General features: G+C 39.5%; 1 protein-coding gene across 1 annotated transcript in view; it reads right to left on the bottom strand.

Annotated features, from left to right (window-relative positions):
- Positions 1–14938, bottom strand: part of LOC113417959 (contactin-6-like) — a 137876-nt gene that overhangs the window by 17064 nt on the left and 105874 nt on the right. The window contains exons 13-14 of the mRNA XM_026676589.2: positions 5579–5588; positions 5331–5401 (exon numbers count right to left, since the gene is read on the bottom strand). Coding sequence (XP_026532374.1) covers positions 5331–5401; positions 5579–5588 — 81 coding nt within the window. The remainder of the gene's footprint in view (positions 1–5330; positions 5402–5578; positions 5589–14938) is intronic.

Here is a 14938-nt window from a genome sequence, read left to right as displayed (position 1 = left end):
AGCCTAAAGTTTATATGAATTTACATTAAAACATATGAAAATGATTAGAACGTAAGAAGAAATTATATATATGTTTTAGCCACGGAGTTTATCTGTGCTGGGTGGTGGTGGGATTGGGCGTTGAGGTAGCGGTTGGTGTGTGTTACCACTGTCACCACTGTGATATAGTGTATATAGAAGACAGAGATCACCACTGTCACCTGTCATTGCAAACCTGTTCATGGAAGAATTCGAATCCAGAGCCCTGGCCAATGCCATCCTCAAACCCAAACTATGGTTAAGATACATCGATGACACATTCATGATTTGGCCCCATGGACAAGAAAACCTAAACAATTTCCTAACACACCTAAACAGCGCATACCCCAAAATCAAGTTCACCATGGAAACAGAAACAAACAAACAACTACCATTCCTAGATGTACTAATCTACAAAAAAACAGATGGCACACTAGGACACACCATATACCAGAAGAAAACACACACCAACCGCTACCTCAACGCCCAATCCCACCACCACCCAGCACAGATAAACTCCGTGGCTAAAACACTAATTACTAGAACCAAACGCCTGGCAGACAAGACACACATTAAGACTGAACTATGCACCCTGACTAAAATATTGACAGCCAACGGCTTCCACAAAAACAAAATCACCAACTTGATCCACAAAAACACACTGAGACATAATAGAGACCCAGAAGATGAACAGACCCATGGAACAGCTGTCCTGCCCTACATAAGAGGCACTACAGACAAAATTAGTAAGATACTATACAGACACCACATCAAGACTGCCTTCAAAACAGACAGAAAAATAGCAGCCATCCTCAGAAACCCCAAAGACAAAATTGACCTGGAAAACCAAGGCATATACGAAGTCCCCTGTGCATCATGCCCGGCCACATACATTGGACAGACCAATAGAAGAATAAGCACCCGCCTGGATGAACACAAAAATGCAGTCAAAAAGCTGGAACACACTTCCTCACTAGTCCAACACATGGAAGCCACAGGTCATAGCATCAACTTCAATGGCACCAAAACCCTAGCCACTATAGAAAATTCCAGCCACAGAATCATCAGAGAAGCCATAGAGATTGAAAAAAGACCAGAAAGCATGAACAGAAGAGATGATTCCACCAGGCTGTCAATCATTTGGAAGCCTGCACTCACAAACAAAAAAATCTCCACACCACAAGCCAGGCAAACACCTGGGCACAAACAGATCCCCCCTGTTACCTCCAGCTCAAACACATCCCAACCAGGCACCCAGATGAAACCCAGCTTCCTAACTAATGATAGCCGTCCATTTACCCGAGCCAAGCTGCACTAAAGACCTCCAATAAAGTAACACAATGCTGCCAGCCAATCAAGATACAAAAAGAGCCAAAAAACAGACAGAAGATATTAGAGACACCAATCAAGCAGAACACAGCAAACTCCGAGACCAATAAACACAGACCAAGACTCTCAACCAATCAGGATGAAGAAAAAACCATTCTGGCACAGCAATAGGCTGCCCCAAATTTAAATCTGAAACCACTGTAAAAGTCTGACTCACAGACGGACACAATACAGAAGCCTGATGATGGCAGATGAGATTCTGCTGAAACGTTGCTACAACTTTAAAAGCACAACTATAATGACGTGGGAAAATACCCGAGCAAAGCTGAAGGCCATACATGTAAGTACCCGCGAAAACTTAAGAAAACATATATATATATATATATATATATATATATATATATATATATATATATATATATATATATATATATACACACACACACACACACACATACATACACACACACTCACTCACACACACACACACACACACACACACATATAATGTTTCCCTTCACACCATTTATCTATTTGTAATTAATCAAAATGCCCATTTTCTTTTGAGTTTTCCTTTCTGTTTTCCTGGCATTACACAAAGAAAGCAACTGTCAGCTGTCAAGTCAATAGGAAAAAAGACTAGCACACTTTGTATGTTGCTTGTCACAGAGGAACATTTTTTTTCTCAGAAAGATAGGTGTCATGCAGCTGTTTCTTAAAATAATACATTTGAAATGTTACATTGGACTTATGCCAGAGCTATAAGTTATAAAATAAATAAAACAAAGTAAAATAGATTTGTCCTCAGTTGGTGCATATAATACACAGACTTATTTCACACACACATACCACTTGCATATTCTTAGTTCTTCTTTTATTTATTATATCACAAAACCCACAGCAACCCTCAGATGTTTAGATTACTGTTAAAAGCAAAGCAAAGCAAAGCACAAGAATCTAGAAACACCAAAATCTATAATAGCAATAGCACTTTGACTTATATATTGCTTCACGGTGTTTTACAGTCCTCTCTAAGCAGTTTATAGAGTCAGCATATGCCCCCCAATAATCTGGGTCCTCATTTCATTGACCTCAGAAGGATGGGGGGCTGTGTCAACCTTGAGCTGGTGAGAATCAAACTGCTGGCAGTTGGCAGAATTAGCCTGCAAACTGCATTCTGTACCACCGCGGTGCACTGTACCACCACGGATCAATCATATAATAATATACATCCTGAGGCACCAAACCAAAGTCATGTCCACAATAATTAAGAAGCAATGGGTGGAAACTAATCAAGCAGAGAAGCAATTTAGAACTAAAGAGAAATTTCCTGACAGTTAGAACAATTAATCAGTGGAACAACTTGCCTCCAGAAGATCCCATGCAACTCTGTTATTCTATTCTAGTCTAGTCTAGTCTAGTCTAGTCTATTTTATTCTAGTCTAGTCTAGTCTAGTCTAGTCTAGTCTATATACAATACTGGGTTTTAACTGTTGTGGCAGTACAAATAGGAAATTTCTAGACATTTGATGGCAATGGGGGAAAATGTGTTTCGTGTGTCTGGTTTTCTTTTAGACTTAAAAAATGGGGTGGGGGATGGAATATATACAATTTAAGGTCTATATAAAATATTTTATGTAAAACTTAGGTTATTCCTGAATCCATGAGCTCAAAATCCATAGCACTTTCATCTTACTAAAATTCATTCTCAGTGTATTGGTACTTGCCCAGTCAACATTATTTTTCACTCTTATTTCTGTTTATATTGTTATCCATCCTGTAAAACATCAGATCCCTATGGTAAGAAGTATACTTAACCCAGGGGAAAATCAAACAAAAGAATGAAGGTTAAACTAAATGAGAAAATAATATGTGGATATTTCAATTGTTGTTGCTCCTAATTACATATTTAATTATAGTAGGTGGGGGCAAGGAACTATTGGTCCCAAAGTATTGCTGGAATGTAATTCCTAGCAGCTTCATCCAGGAAGACCAAAGTTGAAAGATCTATGGCACTGTAATATGCTTATTTAATTGTGATTGATTAGATGCCATCAATTTGATGTTAACTCTAGGGATAACATAAATAGACTTTCACAAGAATGATCTGGTGAACCCAATCTGGCCTTTCAGCTCCTCTAATGAGAAGCTAATGGAACAGTCCAAAAGAAATCAACTTTGAGCAGCAAGTTCAGATCCAGAATACAGATTTTTTTTTTTAAAAAAAAGAATTTTAAAAACTGTAGCACATAATTGCTCTCAGGTAAACTGTCAACAATCACTGTAAAAACTTTTCTCAAGGAGAGACTGGTTGGTGTCAGTTCCAACTGTGTCAGGGCTGTTTTGATTTTGAAACAAAACCACATAGAAGCTTGAAATATTTTTCCCTAAAATGTTTTAATATGTAATGGATACAGTGAAAAAGAAACAGATAGATAAATGTGGGTAAGTCCCCCAGTTCTATTCTTGGTTGACATTTAAAAGCAAATACACCAAAAGCATTACATTTTAGTAAAATTGGGAAATTTTAAGAGAGAAGCTGTATTAGGCAACAATGTATGTACAGACACTCAGTATTCACCTGGTCATACTATTTAAAAGTAAACTTAAACTAAACTTCATAGATTCTATAGAGAACATGCAGTATGGAGTTGGAGATTATTATTCCCATTTGCTGGAAAGCAGGCCATACTTGCCATAATGTAAGAGAGTTGCTGATTTGATTTTGACAGGTAAGAGTCACCAGTGAGATATTAAAGCAGAGCTATCAAACTCCTGGCCCATGGGCCAGATGTGTCACACACTGACCCATTCTCAGTTTAGCAAAGGGGGAAAACGTCCAAATACACCACGTGATGCCGCCATGACAAAATGAGTTTGACACCCCTATATTAAAACATGGAGATGTAGGTGACGTGTTCCCTATGCAATCCTCCTCAGCTTTCTTCTTCTTCTTCTTCTTCTTCTTCTTCTTCTTCTTCTTCTTCTTCTTCTTCTTCTTCTTCTTCTTCTTCTTCTTCTTCTTCTTCTTCTTCTTCTTCTTCTTCTTCTTCTTCTTCTCCTCCTCCTCCTCCTCCTCCCTCCTCCTCCTCCTCCTCCTCCTCCTCCTCCTCTTCTTCTTCTTCTTCTTCTTCTTCTTCTTCTTCTTCTTCTTCTTCTTCTTCTTCTTCTTCTTCTTCTTCTTCTTCTTCTTCTTCCTCCTCCTCCTCCTCCTCCTCCTCCTCTTCCTCTTCCTCTTCCTCCTCCTCTTCTTCTTCTGCTTCTTCTTCTGCTTTTGTTTCTTCTGTTTCTTCTGCTTCTGCTCCTCCTCCTCCTCCTCCTCCTCCTTCTCCTCCTCCTCCTCCTCCTCCTCCTCCTCCTCCTCCTCCTTTAATTTACAGATGTTTTACAGAACATTGTCCCTTTAGTAGTAAGACATAACAAATCTAAATAGGAGTCTAATCAGCATATGTGAATGAAAAGAGATAACATCAGTTCTTAGGCATGGAAATACCTGGCTGGCACATTTCTTTACAATTCTCCAAAGTCACAGATAGCTAGAAATAAATGTTGATTTCATTGAAACTTACTAGCAAATAAACCTAGGTTGAAGTCTTATGCATGTCTTATTATGAAGTCTTATGCATATCTATTTGCCATCTAAACATTCATGTAATGATACTTGATATTGAAAGGCCTTATCCTTTTCTAATGTATGACAAGATACAAAGTACCAGCACTATATTCCAAAATAACAAAGGTGGAAGGACGAGAAGCAAATAAAACTGTGCACAGTGTTTCATGCATTAAACACTTAGATTGGAATGTTAAGCTGTCTTTTGCATAGTAATGATAAGAGGGCTATAGATGACTTCCAAATATCTTTTTTGCTCTCAGTTTACTCCTCTAAATTGCTAACAATAGCACAACAAAGTGATTTTGTTAGAGCTGTCTTATATGTTCCACTCATTATCTTGAAGACCTGAGATTGATATACAAATTACCTCCCACATGATGACAAGTTCAGATCGGCTTCCTCCACCTCCTCTCACATTTGTGGGTGCCACTGTGGGAACTAACACAGAGAGAAAAACAAACACACACACATAATAAGCATTTATATGCACAGGCATTTATATAATCTTGAAATTTAAAGTCACATATTGGTTTACATTACCATATATAGCTATGGGAAAAGAATAATAAAATATGGAATACTTTCTGGGCCCAATATGTTCTTATTTGAACTAACCATGACTTATCTACAAATAAAATGGAGAAATTGTCCATTGAGACTGAGAAGGGGATTATGCTCGTAATCTAATTCCATGGAGATTTGCAGTTTGGTATTGGCACAATGTTGGCATAGCTGTTCCTAGAAAATACAGCCAACTGTCACTGTGATATAACTGATTTCTCTGTCATAGTTCATCTCAGTGAAATCAATCTGAAGCAATAGACATTCATAAGTGACTTCTGTATCCTTTATAGGTAGTTCTCGATTTATGACAATTGGGACCAGAGATTCCATGGTAAGGAGATTAAGTGAGTGTGTACAGTTTCATTATCTTTTTTTTTTTTTTGCTATGGTTGTTAAGTGGATCATTTCAATTAAGTGAATCAAGCCAATTTGGCTTTCCCTGTTGACTTTGCTTGTCAGAAGCCAGCTGGGAAGATTGTCAATGGTGATCATCAAATGAGGCTGCAACGTGCCAGTCGCCAATTTTCATTGTACAACATTGGGGATCCTGCAATAGTCACAAATATGAGGGCTGGTTGTAGACACTTTTTCATTGCTGTTGTAAACTTCAAACAGTTGCTAAATGAATGATTGTAAGTCAAGTACTCCTTATACCCATTTACTTGAACATGTGTCATTTATTTTTCTGTAGATTACCACTATTGCTGCAAAATTATCCACATCATGAGCAACTGGATATCCTATAGTTATTTTATTACTATACATTACTATTACTATTCAATAGATATAGTATATAATATGTACAATATATATTGTTATACAGGCCTCAATATATCTCAACTTTCAATATAGGATAGCCAAGAAATGTAGCCCTTTCATTTTTGACAAATTTGTTATTTCTTTTTCTGTGGGGTAGTCTGTATTCATAAAAATAAGTATATATCTTATTTTTGGATGGAAAATGTCAAGCAATTTTGCTGTGAAAAGTGAATGGGATGATTAACTAAAATGAAGAATTAAAATAAGACTTTTAAGCCAAGTATAGCTAACATTCCACTGTCCAACAAATTAGTTCATGCTCAATTAGGCTTGTGTTAAATAAGTAAATATTTACTGTATTTGCATGGGAAAGAAATTAATACCACTGCTCAACAAAGCCTCAACTGGGTCATAGCTGAGAATCAGATGAAAATTTTCAGATAACTGCACAATTAATTCTTTCTTCCATTTTAATAAAATGGGTAATAATTCATTTGCTTGTAGAAAAAATATCAATTCATGATCAGGTTTCATTTGGTAATGTATACCACAGACATTCCATTTTCCCTTTTATTACCATTTGTTACACCTGTTTTTCTGAAGATGACATTAATTAGCAATGTCACTGTTTAGAAAAGAGCTGCAAAACACAATTGCTTCCCTATTGTTTTTGGAACAGTTTATATTGGTGGGTAAGGTTTTTCCCAATCTCAGGTCCTGCGCAGTAAATGGTATTTAATTTCGTTCTACGAGGTGCAATGATGATAAAGTAAAGTAAAGTAAACTAAATGAAAGGTGCTATTTTATTTCATTATCTTTCATACAGGTAGTCTTTGACTCATCACTGTAATGGAGCCTGGCCATTGTCTTCCGCTCTGTGCTTCTCAGAGTGATGTGAGCTAGTGGGGGTGTGACTTGATTGGGTGGGGGCTTGGCTGTGTTCTGATTGGGTGGGGGTGTGTTCTCATTGGTTGGGGGTTTGGCTGTGTTCTGATTGGTTGGGGGTTGGCCGTGTTCTGATTGGCTGGAGGTGTGTTCTGTTCAGGTGGGGGCTTGGTTGTGCTCAGGTTAGTCTTAGTTGCTGGGGGATTTGAGCTGGTGAGCTGTGATCTTGCTGTTTGGCTTCGAGTTCATGGTCCTGCTGCATCTTCATGGTGGGGTCAGTTCGCTTCATGTATGGCTTAGAGGGGTTTGAAGTGGGTAGTGATGCAGCTGGAGTGCAGCTTCTGGTCCGTGGTTGAATCTCATCTTCTGTGTGGGTGTGAGTCTGCTTTTTACGTGGAAGTGTGGTGGTGGAATCTTGTGTGGCCCTCGTGGGTGTGGGTCTGGTGTCATTCTTCATGTCATTCTATATATATACTATATATATATATAGTATTCAGCTTTGTTCGGGTATTTTCCCACGTCATTATAGTTGTGCTTTTAAAGTTGTAGCAACGTTTTGGCAGAATCTCATCTGCCATCATCAGACAAAATCAAGACAAAATCAAGCCAATCAAGACAAAAAAAGCTACAAAACAGACAGAAGATATTAGAAACACCAATCAAGCAGAACACAGCAAATTCCAAGACCAATATACACAGACTAAGACTCCCAACCAATCAGGATGAAGAAAAAAACATTCTGGCACAGCAGTAGGCTAGCCCCAAACTTAAAACAGAAATGGCTGTGAAAGTCTGACTCACAGACGAACACTATACAGAAGCCTGATGATGGCAGATGAGATTCTGCCGAAACGTTGCTACAACTTTAAAAGCACAACTATAATGATGTGGGAAAATACCCAAACAAAGCTGAATACCATACATGTAAGTACCCGTGAAAACTTAAGAAAACAAATATATACTCGTGACCTACTTGTGAGCTTCGATTTCATATCCCTCTTCATCCAAGTACCTATTAAAGAAGCCTTGACAGCCATCCAAAACAAATACAACCCCCCTAAGCACATCCTAGATCTGACCAACCACTGGCTAACCAACACATACTTCATCCACAGTAGACAAAGATACAAACAGATGGAGCACCTATGGGATCACCCCTCTCACCCATCATTGCTAACCTATACATGGAACACTTTGAAACCAATGCTCTAGACAAATCCGAACACAAACCCAAAGTCTGGCTTAGATATGTAGATGACACTTTCGTAATTTGGCCACACGGGAAAGAAAAACTGGACAACTTTCTCACACACCTCAACAGACTATACCGCAAAATACAATTCATCATGGAAACAGAACCCAACAACCAACTTCCTGGATGTCCTAATTTACAAAAAAACCAATGGCTCCCTAGGACAGCGGTTGCCAACCAGTGGGCCATGAGAAAATTTTGGTGGGCGGCAGAGAAATCTCATCCCCAGAGCACCCCCACAAAGCAATTAATCCAGGCTGCACAGAAACACAAGGCTGCGCCGCTCACATGGCCCGCAGGAACCCCCCCTGCCCACTCACTCCTTACCCAGTAAACTTGCCTGCTAAATTGCTATTTTTCCTTTTTCCGACCATCATCTGTTCTGCTGTGCCGGGAGATTTAGATTAGCAAGGAAGCAGGAAATGGTTGGATTTCTTGCTTTCTAGCTAGCCTTTAGATCTTCAGCTCAGCACAGCCAAACCTCGCTTAGGACTGAAGGTTTGCTTGCAAGCAAATTCAGTGCAGACTCACGGCAAGCAAATTTGAGAGACTGAGCTAGCTGATGGCTGATAACTAGATCACTGAATGATTCTATGAGCAACTCAATCTGCCTGCTTTGCCTGATTTTGAGTAAAAGTTGCTCTTTTAAAAAAAATAAAAAATTCAATATTTACATGCATGGTGTGTTGTGAGCTAATTTTGTGAGTTTGCTTGCCAGCAAATTTTGTGAGTTTGCTTGCCAGCAAATTTTATGGGTTTGCTTGCAAGCAAATTTTATGTGACAGACTGAGCTAGCCAATGGCAGATAGATAGATCTCTGAATGAATCTGTGATTCTGTGAGCAACTCAATCTGCCTGCCTGCTTTGCCTGATTTGGGGTAAAAGTTGCTTTTTTTTTTTAAATAAAAAATTCAATATTGGGGACTTCTGGTTTGTCGGCTTCGCAAGCGGCAGGGATTTGCGATCCTGTGCGATCCCTGCCGCGCTAGCCGCTTTGGTGCCTCCGATCCACGGATCTGGAGGCTAAGGCTGCCACGAAGAGGCAGCCGAAGATAGGAGGGATCTGGACAGGGGGTTGGGGTTTTCGCAGACCCCTTCCCCACCCGGCTTAACCCTCTTTTCTCAAGGCGGTGGAGCAGCGGTCAGCAATGGCCGCCACAAAGAAGCTGACAGCTGGACAAGATTGTGCTGGAGGAAGAAGGAGAAAGTTCTAAAGCGAAAGTTTTTTGGCTGAACTGGGACTATAAGATACAAGTAATATCCTGAAAATCCTGATTTTTTGAAAGATACTTTGTTTCCAGAAGAGATTTACAAGCGGCGAGTGAAAGTGTTTAAAGAGAAAGTTTACTCTCCTTCCACATGGATTTAACAAATGGATATTGAAAATCCTGCTATTTTACAGAAGGTAAAAATTTAAAGCTTTCTGTTATAAGTGGGAAGGGAGAGGACAAAAGGAAATTTTTTATTAAGATTTTGTTGGAGGAGATGCCTGGAAGATTTTGAGATTGGAAGTTAATTGTAATAAGACTTTAAAATACAGATTGGGTTTTTTTTCCCTTGCCACTTGATATCACCCCAGGAAGAAAAAGTGTGAACTTTGTGCTCTGTTTGGATTGTTTGATGACTTTGGGATTTTGGGGAATTGTTTTAAGCTTTGAATTATCTTGGTTAAGAAGAAGAAGAAGAGAAAAAAGAAGAAGAAAAGGTTTATAATGGCTTTATCTGTTGATGAACTGAGAGAGGAATATGGTAAAATAAAAAAAGAAGGTAAAGATGGTGTGAGAGAAATTTTTCGCTTTTTAGAAATGGCGCTTGCCACTTATCAACAAACACAACAATTAATGGAGGATGAAGAAGAAGAAGAAGAAGAAGAAGAAGAAGAAGAAGAAGAAGAAGAAGAAGAAGAAGAAGAAGAAGAAGAAGAAGAAGAAGAAGAAGAAGAAGAAGAAGAAGAAGAAGCCATCTTTAATGAGTCTACAAAGAAAGGAAGGAAAAAGAGAGGAAGGAAAGAGGACATAAGACTTAAAAAAACATCCAAGAAAGAGAAAAATAAGATGCAAAATCAATACAATGTTAGAAAGCAAAAGAAAAGAAAAATACAACAGAGTGGGGAAGCGAAGGGGGGTAAAAAGACCAGATGGGACAAGATAGGAAGGAAGAAGGGGGGAAAAAGCCACAAAGGTATAAAACAAGATGTGAAAAAGAAATCTTTTTTTAGGGATACTGGGTAATGCATAATTTTGTTTCAAAATATTTCTGCAAGGTACATAAGATAGTATTGTAGTATTTGTATTAGAAATAGAAAATTAGATTTTTATAAGTAAAGATTAAAACATTAAAGGTTTAATAATGATAGATTTTAAGATTTAATAAAATATTAAAAGGAATGTTTAAAATATTTAGTTTAAGTATAGAGTTTAATTGACTATTGTGTGGATGTTTGTATGAACTTATTATTATGGTATTTGCTTTTGCAATAGATAATTGGAATGTTATGAGATTTAATGTTTAATTATATATTTAATTACTTTATGGATTCATTATTTTAGTAAATAGAACGTACTAAGCAGAATTAGATAGGGAACTAGGTGTTACCTTAAATGTTAATTGAGGGGAGCGATGGAAAGGCATCATACTTCGATTAGTGATTTCAGGAGAAATCTTTTTTTTTTTTAATATGAATGAGATAAATGGATAATTGGAAAAGAATGGACAAAAGATACAAATATAATGATTTAAATTAAGATGAAATAAATAAAATAGAATTAAGAAGAGTGGAAAACGGGGAGAAGTTATAATGAAGATATAGAAGGGTAAATAAGATAGGTAATGGTATATAAGTTGAATATGAATTTAATTGAAGTCCATACAAAGAGAGGTAATCCGGGGCCAAGCTATTTTTTAAAAAGAAGTTTTATGTTTTTGTGTTTTGTGTGTGTATGTTTGATTGAGATTTAATAAAACCTTGGGAGAAAGCGAGAAGAATAATTGTAAACAAGGCAGAGGGAAATATGAATATGATGAGTGTAAAATGGATAAATATTGAAGAAATGTAATAGAATAAAGAGAAATAATGAGAAATTTGATTTAAGTGGAAATGGGATATATTAGAAGTATATTGTATAAAACAGTTTTATCTGCCTTGTAAGAATTTGTAATGGAAAGAGGTTTAATGTTTTAATGTTTAATGATGCTTGGTTTGTCTTTAAAATTAATAAAATTTGTTTCAAAAAAATATATATCAATATTTACATGCATGGTGTGTTGTGAGTTAATTTTGTGAGTTTGCTTGCAAGCAAATTTTATGTGACAGACTGAACTAGCCAATGGCGGATAGATAGATCTCTGAATGAATCTGTGATTCTGTGAGCAACTCAATCTGCCTGCTTGCTTTGCCTGATTTTGGGTAAAAGTTGCTCTTTTTTTATAAAAAATTCAATATTTATATAAATATTGATAATATTTACATACAAGCCATGCCCAGCCATTCACATCACCAAGCCACAACCACAAATCAGGCCATGCCCACAGAACCAGTTAGTGGTCTCTGGGATCTAAAATTATGAGTTTGGTGGTCTCTGAGGTCCAAAAGGTTGGTGACCCCTACCCTAGGACACCTCATCCACTGGAAGAAAACACACACCAACTGCTACTTAAATGCACAATCCCATCACCACCCTTCACAGATCAACTCCGTAGCCAAGACCCTCATCTCCAGAACCAAACGCCTAGCTGACAAAGACCACCTGAGAACAGAATTACACACCCTCACTAACGTATTAATTTCCAATGGATTCCAAAGAAGCACAATTAGCAACCTAATCCTAAGGGAGACACCCCCCAGAAACTGAGACACAGAACAGGACAACAGTATCACCCTCCTCCCCTACATCAAAGATAACACAGATAAAATCAGCAAAATTCTCCACAAACACAATATCAGGACATCCTTCGGCACTGACCAAAAAATAGCCAACATCCTAAGAAACCCCAAAGACAAGATCCAGCTAGAAAACCAAGGAGTTTATGAAATACCATGCAACAATTGCCCAGCCACATACATTGGACAAACCAACAGGAGAATAAATGCACGCATCGCAGAACACAAGAACGCAGTCAGAAAAGAAGAAAATACTTCCTCCCTTTTCCAGCACCTTAAAGCCACAGGACATGAAATTAATTTTGAGGGAACCAAATTAATCTCCAATACTGAATACTTCAACAACAGAATAATCAGGGAAATAGAGAAACAACCATCAACCAACAACCAGAGAAATAACAAACGACCAGAGAAATAACCATCGAAATAGAGAAACAGCCCCATTACATGAATAAACGGGATGATACCTCCCGTCTGCCAGACATCTGGAAACTAACCCTTATCAACAAATGAGTCCCAGCCACAAAAACCAACACCAGACCCAAAACAACACATGACACCACCACCAATCTCCCTCAACAGACTCAAACCCAAATCCACCCCATAGATGAAAGGCAACCACCATCCAGAAACCATACCACAGCTGCATCACCAGCTGCCACACACCCCGATCCCCAGACCAAGCAAATGGACACAGTCCATGAACACATATCCAGGTCTCAAACTCGGAGCCAAACCAAAACCCAGAACATCACATCACAGCCACCCAGTCACGATATCACATCACAGAACTCAGGAGGTTACACCACAAAATCTCAGAATGTTACAACACAGCCAACAACCCAGGAGATTACAGCACAAGACAATAAGCACAAGACAACAATAGAACTCAGAAGGCCATCACACAGTCCATGACCCAGGTCATTATGACCCAAGAGATTACAGCACAAGACCCAGGATGTCAAAACAATAGAACTCAGAAGATCATCACACAGCCCATTACCCAGGTCATTTCAAAACAGGAGGCTGATACACACACAGCCAATACCTCAGCCACACATGTTCTTACAAAAAAGCCAGCCAATCTGCAAACATCAACTCCATCAACCAATCAAGAAATGACAACACAGCCAACCTCCCCACCAGTATATATAGGGAGACAGCAGCTCTGATCACACTTTGCTCGCACAAGCACAAAGCCGAAAGCACCAGCCTGAAAATGATGAGTGGAACCTTTTCAAAATGTTGCCAAGATACTCTCAATCTTACACGGGAAAAGACCCAAAGACCTGCATACCTGTACCCGTGAAAATCTATGAATATAGATATATACACTATATATATGTATGGTATTCAGCTTTGTTTGGGTATTTTCCCACGTCATTATAGCTGTGCTTTTAAAGTTGCAGCAACGTTTCGGCAGAATCTCATCTGCCATCATCAGGCTTCTGTATAGTGTTCGTCTGTGAATCAGACTTTCACAGCCATTTCTGTTTTAAATTTGGGGCTAGCCTACACTGTGCCAGAATGGTTTTTTCTTCATCCTGATTGGTTGAGAGTCTTGGTCTGTGTTTATTGGTCTTGGAGTTTGCTGTGTTCTGCTTGATTGGTGTTTCTAATATCTTCTGTCTGTTTTGTGGCTTTTTTTGTCTTGATTGGCTGGCAACATTGTGTTTCCTGTATTAGAGGCTTTTAGTGCGGCTTGGCTCTGAGTAAATGGATGGCTATCATTTATTAGGAAGCTAGGTTTCATCTGGGTGCCTGGTTGGGGTGTGTTTGAACTGGAGGTATCAGGGGGAGTCTGTTTGTGCCCGGAACGGGGGGGCGGCAGCAGCGGAGGCCGCGGCGGTGGCAGAGGCGGCCGGAACGGGAGGCGGCAGCAGCGGAGGCTGCGGCGGCGGCAGAGGCGGCCGGAATGGGAGGCGGCTCTTTGCCTGCCCTGGGGGGGCCTCGCCGGTCTTCACGGGCGAGCCGCAGGCGCGGCAGTCCTCTCAGGTGCCTGGAGGGCGACGTCTGTTCCTCGGCTGGGGAGGTTTTAGACCTTTGCGCTCTTGGTAGCACCAACGGGGGTGCCTTTCGGCGACGTCTGTTCCTCGGCTGGGGAGGTTTTAGACTTCTGCGCTCTTGGTAGCGCCAACGGGGGTGCCTTTCGGCGACGTCTGTTCCTCGGCTGGGGAGGTTTTAGACCTTTGCGCTCTTGGTAGCGCCAACGGGGGTGCCTTTCGGCGACGTCTGTTCCTCGGCTGGGGAGGTTTTAGACTTCTGCGCTCTTGGTAGCGCCAATGGGGGTGCCTTTCAGCGATGTTTGTTTCAACTCCTTCCATTTATTTATTTATTAAATTTATATGAAGTGACACTGGGTGGCTTACATAATCATAAAAAGATAATACAAAGTTATTGAAATTAAGAGATACTAAAAAGAGACTCAAATCCAAGAGGAGGAGCAACATAGGGGCAGGGATCTTCTCTTTACCCCATCGGCCACCCCTAACATAGAGCACAGCCATTGGGGCTCCAGGCCAGCTAGCAAAACCAGGAAGGCTAAAAGGATGGAGGCGGATCTCACCTCCAGCAGGAAAATCAAAGGTGTGTGGGGGGAGTAGACTATGTTTACTATCATCATGCCTTGCCTTTG

Source organism: Notechis scutatus, chromosome 2 (genome assembly GCF_049901735.1).
Source record: "Notechis scutatus isolate UNSWTSFEM ecotype Mainland chromosome 2, rNotScu1.2, whole genome shotgun sequence".
Lineage (NCBI taxonomy): Eukaryota > Metazoa > Chordata > Lepidosauria > Squamata > Elapidae > Notechis > Notechis scutatus.
This window is presented reverse-complemented; position numbering and strand designations above follow the sequence as displayed.